Below are 23,013 nucleotides of genomic sequence, written 5' to 3' on the forward strand. Positions count from 1 at the left end.
TTTGTGTGACAAAATCATAATCCTTCTTTAAATTTTATCAAGAGCTCTAATCTCCCTTTACCCAGTAATCACATAAAAGGGTCAGGTGAACTAAAAGTACAAAACAAATGAAAATGTACTTACCCCAAATTGCCATGAAAATCGCAAAGAAGACAGTCCCTCCGTTATCAAACAAATGTGTAACCTGAATAGAAAATACATACATCAGGAACAAATACTATTGCCACCTTATCTTTCGCCCCCAAGAATCCCAGAGTACAGGACTGGTGCCAGTAACTAAAGCTAAGCATTCGCATAACAAGTCCTACTTGCATGTTTCTTCCACCAAGGTTTGTCCTTTTCTCTCTTTCAGTATAACTCAAACTCTAGCTTTGCAGACTGTCACGTCATCTGTCACCAGTCTATTTGTTTCACAGACACCAAGAGCTGCACTGTCCATGTCCAGACAGGCTAAAAATTCCTCCAGAGCTCTCATATGCTGGGTCAAATTTAACCTCAACATTTTCTATTGAAAGGCTTTTATAAGCCTAAATAACTTCTGTCTTTTCACTTTTCTTCCTCTGTACATTACTTAATGTCACTTTTGATTCTATTTTCTTCTTCACCCAAGCGATCTTGCACATCTTCCGCAGGTGAGAATAGTATATGTTCTTTTTTATCTGACATCTGAGCCTCTCAAATTGTTGACACATTCTCCTTCTTAAAAGGCTAATGCCCCTAAACTCAAACAAATATCAAATAAATTAAATTAAATTAAATAAATAAATACCAACCCCCCAAAAAACGTAATTCTGAATTGGGCACTTAATTTCTCCTCATGAATGCTCTCCTTCTTGTTGGATTTATCCCTTATCTTACTCTTTGTTATAAGATTTTTTGGGGCAGAACAGACATTCTGCAGCAAAGCACAAGGCTTACCAATATAATATAAGTAATAAACCTTTTTTGCATGCCTTTGAATCAGTCGAAGCATCCGAGTGGGTGAATTTGATGTCTCACTTACTAAGAAAACACCATAATTTACAAAAATCCAGAATTTCTAATATTCAAGCCATAATCTGAAACAGTATTTAGGAAGCTGAAATTAAGATCAATGTACTTTCAATAGATTTAGGGTTGCCAATTTACAGCGATGTCATTTATCCAGGGATAACAGGCCTACATTTCTTCTAATGAAAAGTGGCTGAAGATGCTGCTGAGCATTAGTAAGCAAAGTACAGGCTTAAAATTCCTATTTGGAAAAAAAGCACAAATCATCATACAATAATAGAGCAAACCAACTTATCATCAACAGGCATACGTTAGAAAGAGGATCTGAAGAGAGAGGAAAAAGAAATGAGAAAGTGCTGAAAATGGCTCTGATACGTATTGCCCTAAACCATCCAGGAAATTCATGGCCATTTCCCACTCTGAAACAAGAAGGGAATATCTTGAAATATAATGTTCTTGAAAAGGCTTTACTTCCATTGGTGTTGATTCTGTTGCTGACTTAAGGATCAATATTTAAGCTTTTATCCAACGCTGTACTGTGACCTCCTCTCACACCTGAAATGACTCTGGCCAGCAGGAATGTTCTGTACGCAGGGAGTGCCAGGATGCTGGGGCTGACAGCCCACCTCGGGCGGGTTACCTAACCTGCTCCCGCGAGAGCTGCCTGTGACACGGACAACTCATCCTGCTGACAGATTTTTAATCTTCTAGAGCAGGCTGGCATTATTGCTTCTGCCTCGCAAATTAAGAAAACTCACTCAGGAAAGCAGAAAAAGTTAATAGAAGCAGTGTTGCCTGCCCCTATGCTATTTCTTTTTGAGTAAAATTATTATAATGTGAGAATTTATTAAAAACACATATATTTTATCTATATTCCAGTTCTGGTTTTTTTTTTTTTTCTTTCTTTTTTTTTTTTTTTTTTTTAAAGATTCTGAAATGGGAATTGACTATTTGGTATCAGATATCACTAAATCCAGTATTCCCTGCATGAATCATATGTTGCGATCAATTGTACATACTAATGTATCTTTTACTTCGTTTTGCTTTTGCTTCCATAAAGGAGAACACAAACATAATGGGTATGAGACTGAAAATGTGAGAGGTGAACAAAAGCAGTGCAATAAACCTGATGAACACTTTCAGTTTTGAATGTAGATCTGTGTGAGGATGTGATTTTGGATATTCTGGTCAGTAGAAAGTGCATCTCTCCAAGGAAATACAAAATGAACCAACCAACCAACCCTAACCTAACCCAGCAGAATTAATGTTGCTAAAAGTAGAAAACATGTCTCTGGCTCCCGATCTAGCTTTGTCTTTATAAAAAGTGTTTGGGCTGAAGTCTTTCAGTGCCACACTCAGAATTAAGACTTGACTGTCTGAAAGGCTAAATGCGCAGTCTGAGACTGCGAGCTGACCAGAGGCCTCTGAGCAGAAGTGAAATGCTGTAGCACTCAGTGCTAGTCCTTCAGCATACCTGGCTGATGTTGTCATCATCATTCAAGACTTCAGGCCCTTCAAATCCACTCTGAGTCCACGCCCTGCCCCGGGGCCTGAGGACAAGGTGTGCTGGGCGCAGAACCAGCCCAGGGAGCCCTAGCACACCACACTAATCGCCCACGGATCAAAGAGTCCATTGAATGCGGACAAGGATGACAGCTTGGGCATTTGGCAATTCAAAATACAACTCGGGTATTACATGCCCTTCCCTTAAATTACAAACTTCGCTTCAGTGTGGCATTTTTAAATGGAAATGGAATAAAGAGGGAGGAGATGAAAGAAATGGGCAGTAACAAGAATGAAAAAGGCATCTTTTGTATTTTGTCTCCATTTTTTCAAAAAAAGTTGGCAGAAAAACCCATTTGAGGTATATGATTTTTCCAGCATTAGTTTGTTCTGTCTGAAGAGCTCCTCTAAAGGAAAACTTCGCAGATATTTAATGAAAGAAACCCTGACAGCAGTTTTAATAATGTGAAATATGAGCACAAGTCCTTATATTAATGAGGCAGGTCCCATGACATAAGCAGGTTTGGGGAGATAAACTTCACTTAAAAGGAACTCCCTTTTCCAAATTAACTCACAGTTTGTGTACTCGTACACAATGAGCTATTTGAATGAATAAGAGTAAGGGTGCCAGTGCCCGGAATGAATCAGGACGAGCTTGCCTTGCCTATCAGATCTTCGGCTGTGTGCAAGGGAGACAGAAAAATAAGTTATGTTCCCACAACAACAAAACCAGAGGGAAAAGCTGACAAGCTCCAGCTCAGAAAGCAGAAAGGAAGCAGGAAATGCCATTTTCTTCTCCCAGAGAGCAGATCTGATGCTTTATTTTTAACTATGTTAGTTCCACTTACTTATATTACTAACAGTGCTTCAAGAAAGTACAAAGGAACATCTGACTTGAAATCAGATTGTAGTTCTCTAACATTACAGATTGTTTTCATTCACTAATCTGGGTGCAGACCCGGTGGCAGCGCTGACACATCTTTGGGTATGTGCTGCTCAAGTCGAGCAGCGCGGTGGCACCCAGCAGGGTAACAACCCCTGCCGGAAAACAGGCGTTTCCTAGCAAGAGGGTAACGAGCGAAGCTGAAGTGAACCCTTCTGGAGAGACAACACGGTGACTGAAGGTATTACAGTTATAACCTCAGAGTTATAAAAAGTCTCATTGAGTTTATTTTTTTTTTTTTTTTTCCTTTTTCTTTGCCGTTTGAGTAGCCAGATGGTAACCCTATTCCTTTCCAAAAAGAATTCTCTCTCTCCCCCACTTGGGGAAGATCCAGAACAGAAAAATCCTGAAAGGAGACAATTTCTGGTTGTTTTCTGTGTTTCAATACAAGGTTGATCAGCTTTTTAGAGCAAAGGCATTGGCAGGAACAGTTGGGAGCTTACATGAATTTCCATAATATTTGCAGACATCAGAAAAGGGTGCCTGCAAAGATGGAATGCGAGCGGTTACTGCTTGCCTTCCCTGGCTGCCACCTCATTTTGTTTCAAGGGGACTGGTTTAAAAATACGTGGAGGTATGGATGGACTGCCACATTTTTTCTGCTGCAATGAATTATTCACAATGTGGCATCAAATGTGAAACTTGCATGATTTAAGCAAAGGATGTCAGTGTAAATATAAATGAGAGACAAACCCTGATTCTTATTAACTGGGGACGTTAAAATAAGAGGACCTAAAGTTGAAGGGATGCCGCCGTGCTACGTGTATTGATTTCCTGTTAAACTGCAGTGGACTGCTGAAGAGGTACTCGCCATCATCTAAAGAGGAGGCATTTCAGGGATGGGTTGTAGAGTTCGCATGTTGTTATTTCAACTAAGAAAGCTCTTATCTTTAGTACAGATTTTAAAAACATAAGCAATCAGTAAAATAAAGGCATGAAAAAATCCCATGGAGCCATTTTCTGCTGTAAAGTCAGAGCAATTATTTAAAAACAGAAACCAGTTTTGCCGCAAGTATGACACTTTCAAAAGCATTTATTGCTCTTGTTGCAAAGCAACTTTTAATTTTTTTTTTTTTATTTTGGCATTACAAAAGAGAAAATTAAATTTGTAAAACCTAAACATAAACCATTTTTATAAATGTCAAACGTTTTTAGAATTTTTCCTTCACAGGTAGATTTGAAATGTTGAGTTTTACTCAAAAAAGGTTAAGTTTAGTCAACATTGGTCCTATCTATACCAAATTTCAAAATCTAACACAAAATTGATTTTCTCTTTCACATTCCTGTGGCGCTGTTGTAGAGCCATGGCCCAGAGACAATCGCAGTCACGTTTTATAAATACAGGCTTCTGAGCCAGACTTATGTTACAGGCTAAAGAATTCCAAGAAAAATGCCAAGGCTGCTTTTCCAGCATTATGAACATACCAACCATCAAAATACATTGCTCACTCGAAAACACTGCACGCATACAGAAATACTTGTCATTATTTCAGTTGAAGGATAGCTTCTTGTAGCAAAATATTCAGTTGTGTAAAATCTTTGCATTAGCTTGACAGAGCAAAGCACATCACAGGCACGTTATGCTACAGAATTCCTTCAGGAGGAGCACAAATTCAATTACAAAGTAAGCAAGGGAAACACAGTAAGAAGTCAATTATATGGGAAAGTAGGAAAAACCTTCCAAGAAAAGTTTCGTTACTCAGGGGACTTTCTAAATGTTTGAAAATAATACTGATTTGGGAAGGAAATGCTCACGGAAAGTAAAACAAGTTTTAGAGTGATCTTTGATCATTTCAGAGCATCCCCTTATTAGAAACATGAATTACAAAGGCTGAAAAACAACCTCTGTAGAGAAACAACATGTTTTGCAGGAGTCTTTGCTGAAACGAGGGCAGCCATTACACAGTGAAAGTGCATCCTCACACAAAAATTATCTTGATAGCAATAAGACAATAATTACCTTGGCGTATATGCAGCTTTCATTAAGTTTTTGTAGAGTGCAATTGCGCTCACACATAGGGCACATGATGGTTTCATTTGCCTCGCAGATCTCTTTGCTTGGGTACAAGACAGCAAAATAAAGGTTATAAAAAGGCTTTAAGCATTCGCGAGATTTTTCTGAGGTTATGCCATTTGTGGTCTCTATTTGTTAACAGTATGCCTACACCACAAAACTGGCTCGATAAAATAAATCAGAAGTCCATGTTTGGCATGAAAAGCCTAATCCCAAATCAGTAACCCTGAAACTATGGGCCCTAAAGCTGTATGCAATGTTTCTGGGCATCATGCTACACTTCTTACAGTTGTGAATTACCTATTCTCTCAAAAATATCACAAACAGAAGAACAAAACATTGTTCACTACCTGCCAACCCATTTACTGCATTTTTATCTAAGCATTGTAGAAGATACCAAACATTAAGAGGATGGACATCACTGGTGTAACTACAGTGATTTCAATCAATTTATCCCAGTTTACATCAGCTGAAGGTCTGTTCTGCAGGATGACCGCATGCACACTTAGATCAGTTGGTCACATGTAAAAACCCACTGACAGGGATTTCTCGCAATAGTATTTTAAGTCTTAGCATTTTTATCTCCTACAGAAGAACTTACGTATAGGGCTAATAAGAAACCACTTTAATATCCTAACTTTGGGGAAAAATATCTTCAAACCATGTTCTACTGGTTGAAGACCCTAAGATTCAGGAAGATGAAGTCACTGCCTTCGCTGGGACCATTCATATTCAAAATGTAGTACATCATTAAGCGTCTTGACAAAGGCACAACAGAATTAACGGAATTGCAAAAATGAACTTTAAGGCATATTTTAACTGCGTTGAGTAAGCTTCCCAAAGAACCTCACCAATGGCGTTTCCCTAACCTTCAGCAATGCTGACATGCCTGAAACGATCCTATGACACACCAGGAAAGTAGCAGTATAAACAAATGCCAGGAAATCTCTCCTGATTTGTTTCAATAAACATTGTGCTTTCACTCATCTCATAAAAGCTGAATTTACAGGTCTGATGCTGTGTGGAAGATTATGAGTATTTCCAAATGAGTGCACCTATTACATCCTGTCTGACATAAGGGTAAATAGAAATAAAAGATTCTGGTTGCCCAGATGTCACTTTTGTAATCTTTGGTCATACTTCACAAACATCTGAATCACCAATTCACTGAAACCCTATAACGTGATGTGGACCCGATAAAGAAATTATCCTAAGTAACCCTTAAGCCAGAATGAGCACAGCCAGTCATTTCAGAGTTGCAGAGTAACAGGAATCTTAGAGTGTGTCACATCAGAGAATTTTCTTGCTTGCACTTTCATTCAAACGATTAAGAACAGAAAATCACATTCCAACAATATGTTATAATGGTTTGGCAATAATACAAACTGTTGTCAAGTATAAGGCCAACATGTATTGTGCTTTGAATTTAAATTTGCCATAATAAATGTTAGACTTTCTGTATTCTACACCTTGAGTTAAAATCTTGATTTGTTTTTAATGACATATGAAGTTTCACAAAATTATACTGACAGTGATAGGTGACATGCTTTAGCACTATTCTGCAAATGCAGTAACATTTGTTACACAAGTGTTCGTGACAGGTGCTGTGTTAACTGTTACTGCAATTCAAATCTTTGGTGTAACAGAGTAAAATAAGCTTCTTTGTACTGTCCTCACTTATATATCTGAAATCTGACTACAGCACGTGGTGCAGACACCTCAAACTATGTTGTGTTCATGCCTGGCCTTTCTGTTTGACTGAAAACAAAGGGACAACTTACAACCGTGATAATTAATGATACGTATAAATCCATCAAAACAAAACTGTTTGAAACCATCAGATTTATTTTCATATAGACTAATCAGCATGTAAAAGCTTATCATCTAACTTGAGTTGTTCTCAACTCAAGGTAACAGATATGGCACATAATTTGTTCAAAGAACAGAACCCAGATGAAGGAACTTCTAAAGGACTATCTAAGCCCTCCCATATGACAACTTCACACTTACCCCAGTTTTAGCTCAGGGAGGGCAAATGGATCAAAATATATTTAAAAGGGTATGAATAAGAAATACAAAGTCATGTTCTGCATTTTTGTTTTCGCATGTCTGAGCCCTATGAACGTAACCCAAATACTCTGGAAGCTACTACGGAGTTTCTTCCACAGAGATTCTCTTGATTTTTTCTCTTGGTTACCTTCATCTCACAACCGAATCCTGCAACGAGCTGCCAACGCTATAATCTCAGTACCCTGGGGGACCTCAGTGCTGGCTCCTGGCAACCACAGTATTAACAAGCTTTATTCCAAACCCGTGCAAGAAAAAGAACATCCTCCGTTCCAACATGCTTTCAGTAACACTGCCCATCTTACGCACTTGTTTTGTGATAGGAAAGAAAAATGTCCCTAACCACATAGAACAGACAAACTTCTGTTTCCAGCCAGAGGACATATATGCATATTTGCTTAAAATAGCGTCTAGTCCCTGATAGCATGCAGGTGTACATGCAGGGTTTTTGTCTTCCCATCTTATTTCACCCTCCTCCTCCCTGTACAATACATTTGAATCATCGAATGAGTCAATCAGACCTGAAAGTGTATTGTTTCCCTAAAACTGTAACTGAGGAAAGGAGAGAGCGCTTATGAGAAGGGGCAAAAGGCAGTGAGAGAGGGGCACTCGCCCTGGGAAAGAAAGAAGGGTACCACCAAAAGGGAGCAAATATGTTCCATTTAGGTTGGCTGTTAGGAAAAACTTCTTCATCGAAAGGTTAGTCAGGCATTGGCACAGGCTGCCCAGGGAGGTGGTGGAGTCTCCATCCCTGGAGGTATTTAAAAGAAGGGTAGGCGTGGTGCTTGAGGATACGGTTTAGTGGTGGACTTGGCAGTGATGGGTTAGCGGTTGGACTCGATGATCTTAAGGGTCTTTTCCAACCTTAACGATTCTATGATTCTATGATTTCCAACTTCATCTGGCAGCCACAGATGAACTACGCGGAGCATCTTTTCTTTACAAGGGGGGCCCGTGCTGGCCTGAGATGGGGCCCTGGCACAGGCTGAGAAATACGTGTATTTATATAGTATTTTTATATGCATATAAAAACTTAAACAAATTAGTTCTTCGGTGTGACATCATTCTGCGTAACGCTCGGATTATTGCTGCACAAAGCCTACGGCTGGCATCGCAAGCAACGTTTGGTTCTATGAGAATGTATGCTCTTGTTTTTGCCTATTCCCTCTCTGCTGAAACTGCACTGGACCTCAGTGGAAAAAGAAGAAAATGGTCGTTTTCTGCCTGCAGCCACTAGAGGGGGGCTCACGACAGCTCCCTGCGCCTGAGAGGTGAAGGGACACCGCTGAGGAAAGCATGCTTCCGCAAAAATAAATTGACCAGTTGGAAAATTCAAATTTTGTGGTAAACAAGACGCTTGAAAAATAGGGTTTTCTGACAGAATTTATCGTACTGTAAATCAACGCTTCCTAACATCCGCTGATTCCTTGTAACAGGCATTAACAGGGTGAAACCTGTTTCACATGAAATAGTATTACACTAAATAATACTGAATCTGGGGCGATGTGGCATTGCCATATGACATTGCCATAACGCCCTGGCACAAGGTTTACATTCCTAATGGCCACTGGCTTTCCTGAGTCTAGATTTTGTCAGAATAACGTACCCAACACTGTTTCCTCCTGACGGCTGCTGAGCACTGCATTTGCATACTGCGGTAGCTGCAGTGCTCAAAATCAAATGATCTATTTTAAAACTGTTATGGATGTTTATCTAGCAGTTTTCTTTAAACGACTGCAGAAACGCTAGATAAATAATCTCACAGTCCCAGAATATGGCAAGAATAAGAACATTTAGGTTGTGCAGTCTGCCTGCCTGCTAATGGATGACTCCTGTCTGCTCTAGGTAGGAGGTTTCTGTCTAACCCTCACTAATCCCTTCCAGGCTAAGCAAATATGGCAATGAGCAGCACCTGTTATCACTGGCCTTTAGAATTGCCTAAGTACGCGAGGTGATACAGAAGACATCTACATACATTGTACCAGACCAGCCACAATTGGCTTAGTTAGTTGAGCTCTGTTCTTGACTTCCACGTCTCACAGCAGGACTTACTAACTTGGTCACAGCAATGCACTGAGATGACAGTATTGTGTCGTGACTAGCCAGAGGGACCGCACGGAGTCACACCATCGAAGGCAGGGAGGACCTTCTGCCCAGAATTAACACATCCAGGTTACAGACGTGGGGCTGGCACACAGCACATGGCTAGGGCTTCTGCAGTAACCCAACCTCTGTCAGTATTTTGAAATGAACGCTGGGTAACGTCAGCTATTTTAAATACATAAATACTCCCCTCCCCGCTGTAGGCATCTAGGGCTGATACGGAGATCACCTAACTTTCAGGCTCTTGCTTCTGGAATAGGGTCCTGAGCCTCTGATGGGCACCTTGGCGCTCTGTAGCACAGCAGGACGCCGAGGCGCCTCAGGATGGGACCCAACCCAACCAACCTCCACAGGCAGCAAACTAAGATCTGTATGTTCTGTCAGCAGCTACTCAACAGCAGCCAAGGGGAAAAAACTTTGGACGTGAAAACATCAAAGCTAGCCTACCTCTGGGCTCCTGCGATTTACACCCTGCAACCTTCAGCAAGCAAGATGACTGCATCTCTCCATTAAAAGAGCTAAGCGGGAGTCGCATCTCTAAGTCATCTCGGGAGAAGGGTGTGACACATATACAAGCACATAATAGCTTACAGTTTGAGAAAATTTAATTAATATAAATTCTGTTTTTCTCCTGGGGATTGCCAATGCCACATCTTTCTCTCTCACAAGGAGCACCTAAAATATTAAGCTGCACCCTGATAAAAGTAGATTATGGCCCTTTGTTCCCCCCTTGTTGAAACTGTGCCATCGAACATGTGAAGAATATAAGCTTCCCAGGGCAACAGTCCTAGTCCCAGTGCTCCAAGAGAAGAGGCCGATCCTCTACTTTACATTACAACCATTGCATTTTACAGACATTTATCATGCAAAACAATCCTAATACAGAGAACAATGTCCATAAAGATAGCATGGTTTCCTGGCTGATACATTATTGCATTTAATGCAGTTTGAAGTTGTAAAGTCTCTCAGGACTTTGCTGTACAAAAGCAAGCCTAAAAAAGCCATAATTACAGCACTGCAGAATATAGCTACTCACTGTGAAACAGAGATAAAGACAATTTCATACAGAAAATGTGTAACAGTCCTGCTCGCAGCCCAAGAAACAACACTTCCTATGAAATCTGACTCCAAGCGTACTTACAGCCTAAGCGTCCAAACTGCTTGGAGCAACACTTGCAATTCTAAGAGCACTGATACTGTTGTGTCTGATGACATCTAATGGAAAACTTTGTAATAAGGGTCCATCCTCTGAGGCAGTTCCTAAAAATACAGTCAGCACTTAGCTCAAGTGCCCTCATCTCTCTTTCTGAATTGACATAAACCCCTCTCAGAGCAAAATCACAGTAGTGGGAAACTTGAAAACTAACTTCATTTCACATGCTTGTAACCTCTCTGAAGCTGGGTCTTCTGGCTGCAGTTCACACTGACATAGTTAAGAATTTTGTTAGACCCAAAATTTGCCACTAGTACCACTGGGAATAAAAAAAAGGCATAGACAAAAATAAGTTGAAGTTTAGCAGCTCTACTACGCTCCGGAAGTTACAGACAAAATGGGGGTAAAGAGGGAGTATGTTTGACTGGTTTTTCATCCATTAGCCTTGACTAGAATGACAATCACTGCAGTACCTACGACATTGGAATCGGTACTTGCTGTTTCTCCTCACAGACAAAATGGGGATCACTGCGATGCAGCGGTAAGGGCGCTTGCTGTGAATGGTATGCACCCAGCTTGATGCAAAACAGATACACAAAGTGGATACACTTGACTGAAGAACCCAGTGCGCTATTTGGTTATTTTTACACAATTACCATATCTGGAAGGTATATTTAAGTGTAATAATGATCTAAGTTTTGCCAGACTGTTCTTAATTTTCAACAGACTATTATGTTTTTAAATGGGATTTTACCTTACTTGGCTGGAATCCATCGTAAATAATCCATACAGGAAAACAAACAGCCCAACCAGGGCAGCAGGAATAAGCATTCCAGTATACCACCCCAACCAGGCAAAATACAGTCCAATTTTTTCACCAAAATATCGCCTACATGAAAAGGAAACACATACATTGTTTAAACTTAAAAGTTACAGTGACCTCTACCTATCTTCACGGTAATAGAATAATTCTAATGAGGAACTACCATTACAAGGTCATGGTAAAATTATTCTCAGTTTACCAAAACATTTTGTTTCAGGCTAGCATAACATTCTAGTGACACCAACTGCAGACTTAATTGAACATGTATTTTCTAAGGATATAATTGAAATGCTCTGTAATTTTCATGTCCTTGCAATGACTAAGTAGGTGTACTAGTTTCAACATTATCAATTGTAGGACATTTTATTAGCACACAGAGACAGACAGGTAAATAGATACACATAGACACAAGGAATTTATGGAAAGGTATAAACTAAGTTGGTATGACCAAAGCATTCCATTATAAAAAGCATTTATGATAGATAATCATGCAATGTGACGTATTTCAAACCATTATTAGAGAAAACAATGGATTGAAATCACAAGTTGAAGACTGAGCTTTAATTCTTAAAAACTTGGGTATCAGTTGCTAGAAAAGATGAAGTAGCAGTGATTAGAAAGTCAGTCATGGGTAATACTATTTGATCAGCACAGAATTGTCCCATGTTACACGCCATGCTACACAGCCTTCAGTGAAACAATACTGGGCACAATGGTTGGTTATGACTGTCAGATCAGGAATAAAAACTGACAGCAAGGAAAAATGAATTGGTATTAAAAGATAAGGAAAAAATGAAACCCAAACACCACAGTTATTTAACTTCAAATACATATATTTCTCGCTTTACATTTGGTTATCTATGACATTATTCATATGATATATAAAACAGAAGTTTGTTTAAACCAATGTGGAAACATAGCAACTAGGCTGTATTTTCCCTCCACTGGATCTGGTAACTCTGTCCATGTGGGTAACAGTGTTTGCTTTCAAAGGTGCTCTCATGAGGGCACATGTCTCTGATCAGCAGAACACTACACGGGTTTGTATTTTAAGTTTCACAGTACAAATTGTCAAGTAGCTGGATCTATGTACCTTTTATACAGCCTCATTTGAAATTAACAGCCCTGCACAAACGACCACCCCAATAAAAGCAACTTAACAAATTTCAGTCTTATCTGATAATACCAAACAGCTAAATTTTACAGGAAAGCATAAGGACAAGGAATTTACCAGTATGGTTAATGCATTGTGACCAGGTTGGTCGTGTCACAGAAACAAGCTACTCTTCGAAGTACTAATACCTGATTAAATCGAGAGGCTGGTACTTGTACCACATTCCCCACCGTGCCCAGCGCTCATATAAGAGGTGTCTGTGATTCTGAGCTCCGTGCGTTTTGATGGGATGTCTGCTTTTGTGGCTTCCCTGAAAAACAAAGAAATAAAAGTACATTACTAGGCACTGTGGAAAAATATATACATTTCTTCGGGATTTGAATATAATTTCAAATGGGGTGTTCACTATTTTTAACATTTTTAAAAATAGGTCTCACGTTATGGACACCTCTAGGACATGTCTTCTGTCGGGCTGACGTGTCAGCTCCAGATGAGATATGGCCAGTTTCTCTAAGAATTAATGATAGAACCAGACTATAAAGAACTACTCTCTATATGCCATCAAGTACAATGCTTCTGTTTCACTAGTATACACTTATTTGTTTGCTTTCACCATTTCAATTTCTCAAAATTTTTCATGAGACGGTTGAGGAACCTTTTTTCCTATCCTATAAAATTTTAGGAATTTCTGGTATGTCAGCTCGGTTCTCCTCTCCTAGACATTTTCTACAACTTTCACACCTGTTTAAAAGTACAAAAAACCATCGTCTTTCTGTGGTACATATTTTCTAAGATGATGGAAACAACAGAACTGGCATTATTTTGAAGCTACTGTCAGAGACATCAGAAGCAAAACACAGAGTCAGTCTGACCCAAAAGGAGCCCTTCCAGGCCATGCCTGACACTTACAGACCGCCTGACAGCCTGCAACAACAGCCTCGTGCTCAGCAGTTGGAAAGTAACACACAGATTCGCTAGAACCATCCTAAGCAGAATCCCTTGTATTTGTAATTTTACTCCAATTCTGAAGGACGACATCTGCTTTGGTTGAACTTTTTCCCCCAGAAGACCCCACCGCTCAGTTATGGTAAAGAAAATCTTTTGTCACATAACTGCAAGTGAGCCAAATAAATTCTTGCGAGGAGAGCAGAGTTCCCCAGAGCAGTACTTCAGAGTTAGCAGTCAGACAGAGTCTTGACCCAGGCAGATGCATGTAATTTAGACATTTAGATTTTTATGATTTATTTGAAATCTTGAGCATTCCCCCACAATTGAAAGAACACTATTTACTTGTTGCAGCCTGCTGACCCTCTGGTTTAAGAATGAGTTAAAAAAACCCCTAAACATAGCAAAGAGTCCATTTCTACTCATTTCTCATTACAGTCAGCAAAGCAGTATACAAAAAATGTCAACACAGGGTCCGTCCTTTGCAACACCTAGGAACACCTTATCCTTACAGTCACCGGGATGAATGACTGCAATGCATAAAGCATTACCCATATTGTGTATTATTAAACCTTCCCCCTCCACCCCTGCTTCTTTCTGCACTGTTTATCCATAACAGACGTCAAGTCTCAGCACTCCCACTGGGATGGAATTTTCACTCTCATTTGCTCATGTGATAAAGAAAAAAAAAAATATAAATTTGAGAGTGTTCAACCACTAGCCCTTAGCACCAGGCAAGCAGTAGTTAAGGTAAGAGTGGCTTAAATATATGACTTCATTAACCTTAACTGAAACTTTGCAACAGTAGCGTATGCCATACCAAAGGAACATATATATAAAATGGATATTACAGCATGGTTTTGACAGCCAGAGAAAGCTTCTCAGGTTTTTCTGGTAGTATGGCCAGTTTTTCCCTGAAGTCAGTAACGCACAGCTAAAGAGTTAACAATGATGTTCAATTATTTATATAAAATACTCCTTTTTATATATTCCCAGCATTTAATTATTAATACCATACGAAAAATTACTCTCAGCAATTTGTAAAGCACAGGTCAGTCCTTTGATACACAAGATCAAGTCACAATATTCAGCCCAAGCAGCCAGAGCTCACGGCTGCAATTACCAAGCTACTGATCAGCACTTACAAGGACTGAAGGTGTGTGGCTTGCTTCTTTCTTTCCAATGCACAAGGACTGTCTGAAAACCCTCTGAAGTGAAATGCAAGGTTTTCGTTTACTTCATGGGTGTACAGGCTTCAGTAGACTTTAACCCACTGAAGATATCACCAAGTAGAAGTTATCTACAACTAGTCAGAAAAGACTACATGGGAAATAATTAACCAGTCTCCCTAACTGTGACCAAGTGCACAAGCTATCAGAAAAACAGAACATTTGGTAGGTGGCAGGCAAAAATGATTTAATACAACTAATTGGAACAATTTGAAAAAACTGATATTCTCATTAAGATCTCCACAGGCAATGTCTAGTTCATCAAAATACAAAAAAAGATTGTGATATTGTAGTCCATGAAGAAAATGCTCCAGGAAGCTATTATAAAGCATTACATAAGAAAAATTTTAAAAGCCAGCATTAAAGTAAGAGCTATAAATAAAAAAAAGTCTCATCAGATTCCATAGTGAAATTGCAAGTTTGCAGGACAAAATTAAAAATAAAGCAGGATCTCAAAACACTAACGCAAGCTTTAACCTATATATACAGACAAATACAAAATCAACCAGGTTACCTCATGTGGTGGAAATGCTGCTTCATATGTTCCATTATTTAGTAATCTATTAATACCTGAAAAGAAAAAAAGCATTAGTTCCGATATAAATTTTTTTATACACATTTCATTTCAAGCAGTGCAAATTTTCAAGTTACATATCGAGAATGTAACTTAATATTAGATGCTCGGGAGGCTGCTAAACCCACCAATAATCAATAATCCCACCAGCTGTTTGTGCAGGTTGTGCTGAGCCCTCGAGACTTCTGGCTCCTTCAAACTACAGCCGCTTCCTGAGGGCCAATGTCTGCAACTTCTGTCTCACCGTTGGGTGCTTGTGTCACATCCAGAGTGAGAAGATACTTACGTTCTTGTTGTATTCATCAGAGTATATGATAGAGATTTTATGGGTGAGTAGATGGTCTGACATACACAGAGAGTGGTACGGACAGGCAGTCCCTGAGGCAGCAAAACGCCTGCAGGTGTAAAAGCTAACCTGGTGTTATTAAATACAAGCCGGCTGAAGGAGATTGCAGAGCAGCGCTCTGCACCCTACCAGCTACAGCGTTTTGGATCAGTTCCTAGAGTCTTCCTAAAAACAGATTTGTTGTACTGTCGAAGCATGTTATAAAAAATAAATAATGAATAACCATTAATAATTATAATAAAAAGATCCAGTAGCCTGTAAGAGCACACCCATGACCAACAGCTTCCCCAAGAAATAAGTACTTGTGACAGATTTCAGATTTGCCCATTCAAATACACAAATTATGCCAAACTAATCTCGTAACAAAATTTGCCATCATCACCTTCAAAGGCATTAGATTTGAGCCTTTGTTTTCTATGTTTTTTTACCACTGCCTTTCTTCAGAAACTCAAGCAATTTTCTGTAATTTCTATGATCTTCATAAGGTTTTAAATATGTCTCTATATATTTAATTCTTAAATTCCTGCAAAGAAAATAGGAAATCATACCTACATCCCCTGTTCATTGCAAATGAAAATGACTCGTTAGACCTTCTAAAATATCATACCGTAGTAGAAGAGTTGATATAAACTGAATTTGGTCTTCAGGCCAACTGTCTCTGAGCTGCACGGAGATAAGTTAAGCGTAGCTCACGTGGCTTCTGCTGGACTGGAACTGCTGGGTAGTAGCAGAACTACTAGGACCAGTCCTAGAAAGCACTCGACAGTTTTCCGATGTATGTATGATCTTTATTGCGGTTCTTGTTCACATAAAGTTATCATGATCGCTCAAAGTTACGTTAAGGAATGAGTAATTAGGTGAAAAATATTGACAATTTTCACCGAGTTATTTAAGAAGATAATTGATGTGACACTCCTTCAACTCTGTTACCGAGTGAATAAAAAGATTACAAGGAATGGCAAAATTAACTGAGTTTGCTCAAATGATACTTTTCCAGGCAAGTAAAGATATAAAATTTGTAGAGCTTCAGGTTAGGAGAAAAATACAGCATTCTCACCCATTTTGGATTTTCCATCTTCATACTTAGTTCTCTGTAGCATGTGATGCACAATTCTACTTCTTGTGGAATTGCTGAAGAAGCTGTCTTTGTTGTTTATCGTAAAACTATTAAAATAACAAACGTCTTTTAATATTCAAACAATGCACAGGTGTTGAAACGTAGCTGCTCAAGCATCGTCTTCTTACAGTGATTTATTGGATCTGTACCCTCCTTGGTTACTACACAAGATATAACATTTTACATCCCTAAAGCATCTTGTCAGGTCCAATAAATTTAATCATCATCACAGATTATTGTTGGGAAGACAGAGCAATTAAAACTAAATTCTAAAATACCCTATTATCTAGCTCATTTCTGTTCTGGATATAATTAAGTAAAAAGAGATCTTCAGAAGCAGTGGTTGTTCTCAAATTCAAGTCACTTAGGAGTTGGCAGATGTCTGTGTCATGGAAGTACCAGAAATAATAGTTAGGGGAAGAAAGAAAAGCATTATCTCCATGCACTGGACACTTGAATAGCAGCTCCACAACCACTTTCCCTTAGAGAATCCTAGGATGGAGCCAAATAAAGCATCCTTTCCCAGATGGCTCTGGTGTCTGGACGCCAGAAATGTGACATGCGGGAACTTTTGCCCTTTCAGCTGTGCCAAAAGTGACACTATTATGGTTGATAACATCAGCTGAGCTGGTTGAGAAAGACCACCAAAACCAGGTGATTGATGCAATGCGATATAGTCAATCACTGAAAAAGAAAATTGAGATTATAATGCAATTAATCTGTCTTTCCAGGGTAAATTCAGACCACTTACTGAGAAAAAAAGATATCCTATTTAGCCTAATTTATACTTCTACTTTAAATCAACTCTTCTGTCCTAAAAGAATTACCACAAAATACTTTCAAAACGAAGAAACAGGCAGAGTTTTCAAGTCTTACTTTTTGAGTCCTGAAAAAATTTAAAGCACAGTTAAACTACATCATCACCAACATGCCGATTTGAACATATAGAGGTTTTATTTGGGGTATGTATATTTATACTTTCAGAGACAAAAGCATTTTTAAAATGCAGCTCTGATAAGAAAGAAAAAAAAAATCATCACTGGTTGTAACTTGCCTCCAGGTGTTCCCAACTTCAACAGCTGTCTCAGGTTTTGCCTAAGTAAAATATGTAATTAAGCAAAGAAAACCTGAGCAAGTATTTGCATTTTGTAATCTAACGGAAAGAAAAACTTCTAAACCAAGACGGCAGCGTTCGTTTTTCAGTCAAATTTTTTGCTTATTCTACTGAGTGACCGTCAAATAGCAAGTAACAGAGAGTAGGTTTTGGCTTTAAGAGAAAACCCATAGAAAATATCAAATACGATACTGGGTATTTGCCAGTGACCATCTGTTAACGGCTGCCTCCATGGCACTTGCTTAGAAGAAGTGAGAAAATAAAAAATCCTTGTGGTCTCTGGTGCTGCCTTTCCAGTTCCAGCACTTACTGGTGTATGCGTGCGCGGCTAAAGGGTGCTGTGTAGCAATCTGTTTCTTCCAGATCGGGTAGGGCCTCCTTATCAAGCTTCATTGGATTTCTGGGCAACCAACTTTTCAGCTCTCTCATATTCCTCTGCAAACTGAGACAGCAAGAAATCAGATTCACATGCTCTCACTTGCTTGTCATTTCTAGCTCCAAAAATGCATATTAAGTGACATCATACTAAAATGAAATGAAAGCAGGGAATTTCCTTATCAAGTAACTAAAAGAAAAAAAGGAGTTCAGAGTAAAATTAGCAGCATTTATTTGTGATCGATCTTGCTCGCTTTACTCAAGTACAAGTCATCCTAAAATCTGTGGGATTATGGTGTGAGATGGGGCTGCTGTATTGAGTCTGGGGAAGATGATTTTCCAAGGTAGTTCATCTGGCAGAACCGTGGATGTTTATGCCTTACTCAATGATACATCTAATTATTTTCTCTAGCCCCACTGGACAAGGCAAGTGTAACTCCTCCTCCCGCCCTTGCCTGCCAATTCAGACACTAAAGTTCATAAAATTTTAAAGAAAATACCACACTGCTCAGGATCAAATTTTTGTGGCTTTCTGATTTCAATAAAGCCTTCCCCTGCAAAATTGTCATCAAAATCCAAGGGCCAGTATTGCCTTAAAAAACAGTGCACCTCTACATCAAACAAAGTCAAGGACTGTATTGGTTATACAATCTTTAGGCAAAAAGTAGGTATGGCTTCATGCAGGTTCATAAACACTGACATTATAAAACACAAACAGAACACAGTATTTTGTGCCATCAGTTAGATTATATACGGGTAACAAAAAGGCACTTCTTCCACCGCAACTTGCCTAAACAGTATCTCAGGACATAGTTTATACACGGGAAAATCTAGCGAAATGCAGTTAACTTTCAAGCAAATGCTAGAAGGTACCTCCTTATGACTCCAATTTTGCACGCCTTGCTGACCTATATTTTTTTCGTAGTCAACTGCAATGAAATATCGGTATTTAAGGAGCAGGTCTCGCATTACATGAATGCTACATTATGACACCTTATGCATATAAGAGATCCAGAACACTTGGAATTTTAGAAAAACATAACCCTAAATAATATTTTTCCATCAGGATTTGGGCCTTACTCAATGAATATGTATGTGTGATATATAAAGCATATATATCTCGTATCCACAAAAAGTGTAAAGCCAAGTATCAGATTTTTTTAATCTGAGGCGAATACTTAATTGCCTGTGCTAAGCAGAGGAACAGCTACTCATTTCATAACTAAGAGCAGCAGGTGATGACACAGAAAGCTGCTCTCAGGCAGCAAAGCTGCTTTCGTGACAAGGTACCTCTTATTATCAACATCATCAAAAAAAGGTTCTACACCTATCGGACACTGTCAGACAGAAATCTAAGCCAAATGTGAATTTTAAAAATCTCAGATTTTCTTATTGCTATATATTGCCAAGGTGCTGCTGCACACGCCGTACGTAACTGGTACTGCACCTGGGGGGCACCGCTCCACTTGTCACTAAGCATAACTAGCGTTCAAACACAGAACACAGCTCCCAGGCAGGTGCATCCCTTACGTGTCCCCTTTACTCAAACAATACCCTGCTGTGTGGGTTGATTATCTTATTGGTTCCAGTGGAAGTACTCTCGGTGCAAAGTTATACATACTGTATGTAAGTACGGTTTTCACTTTATTTTCTTCATCCTTTTTTCTATTTTACACACGCTCATTTTATTTAGAGTCAAAACCCAGGCTTTTCTTCAGCGAGGAAAATATGCTGATGCATCAGGAAGAACAACAATGCATCTGATTTCAGATTTTCCTACGTAAAAAGCCTTGATTGTTTCCGCCCTCCAAAAATTTAAAAAAAACTAGTAGATAATTTTTATCTTAAAGAAATTAGCTCTTCTTTAAAATTCACGTCTGCTCCTTTTAACATGCAAAGTAATGAAGAACAGCATTGGAATAAATTAAAAATTATGTCCACATTACACTTGCAATTTCTCTTCTAAGGTGAAAAGATTTTTTATCTAAGGTGTGATTGCTTTTTCAGTATATTGCTCATAGTTGATCACTCCAAAGCTTAGTGCCTTCAGATGGCAAAGAATATTTCAACTGAAAAGCACATCTCCCCCGTACAAAAACAATCCAGCAAGAGCGACCTCTCTTCCTGGCTTACATTATTTTACAATTAAAGAAGAAACTGAAGTTTTTTTGAGCTTTCATTCAAAGTGATAACAAATTTCAGACAGATTTTTGCCTGAAACATAGGACTAAGTATTAGCATTCTCACTCAGAGTGGCTTTCTAGGTCAAAAGTAGTAATTTAAATGGATTTTTGACTTTATCTATTCAGCGTAGTCTATCTAATAAGAGTGAAAGCAGAAGAGCTGGTCAGGTGAAGTCACTCACGAAGCCAGGAGTTCACGCAATGAGATAAAAATGCCCAGATGAGCAGTGCTGCAACGATGTGGGCAGCACGTCAGGTATGCTCTTATTGAAACCACTCCAGCTGGTGCTCTTGTCACTTTATGCACCTTGGCCTATGGGACATTATTCTGAAACACCTATTTTATTCTTAGATATAAAAATTAATATTTTGTGAAGATGCCTGTAATTTCAGCTTTGCTCAACCTTCATGCTCAACTGTACTGTTACGTTTTATTTGGTTGGTTGCTCTTTTTTTGCAGAACTAGTTAGGTTCAAAAACCCTTGCAGATTACATTAACTCAGCAGACTGCAATGCAAAGAAACAAAGTATGGGTGAATTTGGGATTATCTGATCAGACTCATGGAACGAGATGACCAGCGGCAGTTGCTTAATGCAGGTGTGTTAGGTCTTTTTCACAGCAATCACCACCCAGTATTTCGCTCGGTGTTTGTGCCTCCCATATATTGAGAAAAATACACAAGACTGTGGCCAGAGTTGTCAACCACGTGCAACCATATTACTGAGCACGGTACTACCTTTTGTAACGGGAAGCAGGTTATGGTTTACAGATTCGATATATGGACACAATCATCACCAAAAAAGAAAAAAATATAGTATATTTGTTGGATGGAAAGATATTAACAGTTTCACTTCAGCATGCAGATTGAAATCCGAAAGACTGTAGAAGTCCTTTTGCCAAGCAGGCCTATTGCAGCTCAGACGCTAAACAGAGTCAATTTTGGTTCTCCATCCTTGTAAGTAGAAATTTATTTCAACATTTCAGTGGGCAGAATGAAGCTGAATACTAAGGCAACTGTCTTTTAATTTTCTCTTCCTCAACGTCATTCTTAACCAGCATGAAATCAGTGTGTCTGATATGGCAGATACAAGACTCATTCGTTAGGTTATTCAGGCTTAAATGTGAGAGTTCCGACAATTTTTGAGAACCTACATTATTTACTTGCACGTCCCACTTCAGCAGCTTCCTTTCCTTTGAAAAGATTTTCACTTTGAATTTGAAAAGCATTGAAGGCTTTTCAAACAGTGCTCTTAAGCAGCATGATAAAATTATTCCTACAGTGTGGCCCTATGAGTAGCATTCACGCTTCCTAGGATTAAGCACAACGTCAAGGGTTTTTTTTTTTTTTAAGGTATGTAAAAAAAGAAATAGAGACACCCCACAGAGATATCACATGTAAGAAAGACAGTATACCAGTAAGCATTACATTTATCTTCTGTCCATTCATTCATGCTCCTAATAATCTTTTGCAGACTTTTAAAAGGACATTTATAGATACATACTTCTACCACATAACCATGTCAGTAAATTCAGAGAAGGGTACATGCCACAGCAGGGTCTAATATACTAGTGTTACCTCATATTCTTGAATTATAGAAACTCTATAGCCTTGAATTTTACCTTTGATATACATAGATTTTAATATAGTTCTTCATCGTAGCTCTTGTAAACTCCTCTTAACTTCGAAATATTAATGAGAAATTTGATAAAATACAGAGAAGCAGTTATGTTTGGAAAGTTGTAAGATGCAAACAAACAATGACAGTAGTAGAAGTTAAGATGGTCAGAGGTGTATGACAGCAATTCTAGAGTTAGCTTTCATTTTTAGAGATAGCTTCTTTTTCTTTTTCTTGACACTACTCCTTTGTGCACTGGATTACATAAAGTGGCAGAGAAAATATTCAGAAAAATATTCGCCCCCAAATTCTCACAAGTAAAAACATTTGTCTCAAATGAAAAACCAGTCTGGCATGAAAATTCTGTATTACTTGGTTCACAGGTACTGTGCAACTTCAATTGCATGTTTTGGACATCTGTCCTTCTAAATAAAGAAAATAAATTTAATATCTAGGACTCACCAGATGGATTAGAGATGAAATGAGACAATTTTGCAGTAAAGCTTGTTGATTTTGCCTTTGCATTACAAAGTACATCGCTTACATTTTTCATAATGCACACTACAATGGAGCAAGCATGTGAATGGCCGGGAAGAGGAAAAACGCAGTTGTAAATTTATGTTGTAGACTGTTTTATTTCAATACGTTTTATCTGCATATGTATTTAAAGTTTTCTCACTTTACTATTCAACAATGCTTTGTCTATTTTCATTAGCTGATCATCTTTCAAACTAGTATCATGAGAATACTTAAATTGTTCCTGAGGAATAATGAGAGCTCTTCATCATCCAAAGTAACAACAG

At 38.7% G+C, this 23,013-nt stretch overlaps 1 protein-coding gene across 2 annotated transcripts in view; it reads right to left on the reverse strand.

Annotated features, from left to right (window-relative positions):
* Positions 1–23,013, reverse strand: part of ANO3 (anoctamin 3) — a 219,201-nt gene that overhangs the window by 35,945 nt on the left and 160,243 nt on the right. For both annotated transcript variants that reach the window (XM_075094950.1, XM_075094951.1), the window contains exons 8-14: positions 18,346–18,477; positions 16,862–16,968; positions 15,399–15,454; positions 12,899–13,020; positions 11,528–11,662; positions 5,397–5,493; positions 124–184 (exon numbers count right to left, since the gene is read on the reverse strand). In XM_075094950.1, coding sequence (XP_074951051.1) covers positions 124–184; positions 5,397–5,493; positions 11,528–11,662; positions 12,899–13,020; positions 15,399–15,454; positions 16,862–16,968; positions 18,346–18,477 — 710 coding nt within the window. The remainder of the gene's footprint in view (positions 1–123; positions 185–5,396; positions 5,494–11,527; positions 11,663–12,898; positions 13,021–15,398; positions 15,455–16,861; positions 16,969–18,345; positions 18,478–23,013) is intronic.

This window comes from Phalacrocorax aristotelis, chromosome 5 (assembly GCF_949628215.1).
Source record: "Phalacrocorax aristotelis chromosome 5, bGulAri2.1, whole genome shotgun sequence".
Classification (NCBI taxonomy): Eukaryota; Metazoa; Chordata; class Aves; order Suliformes; family Phalacrocoracidae; genus Phalacrocorax; species Phalacrocorax aristotelis.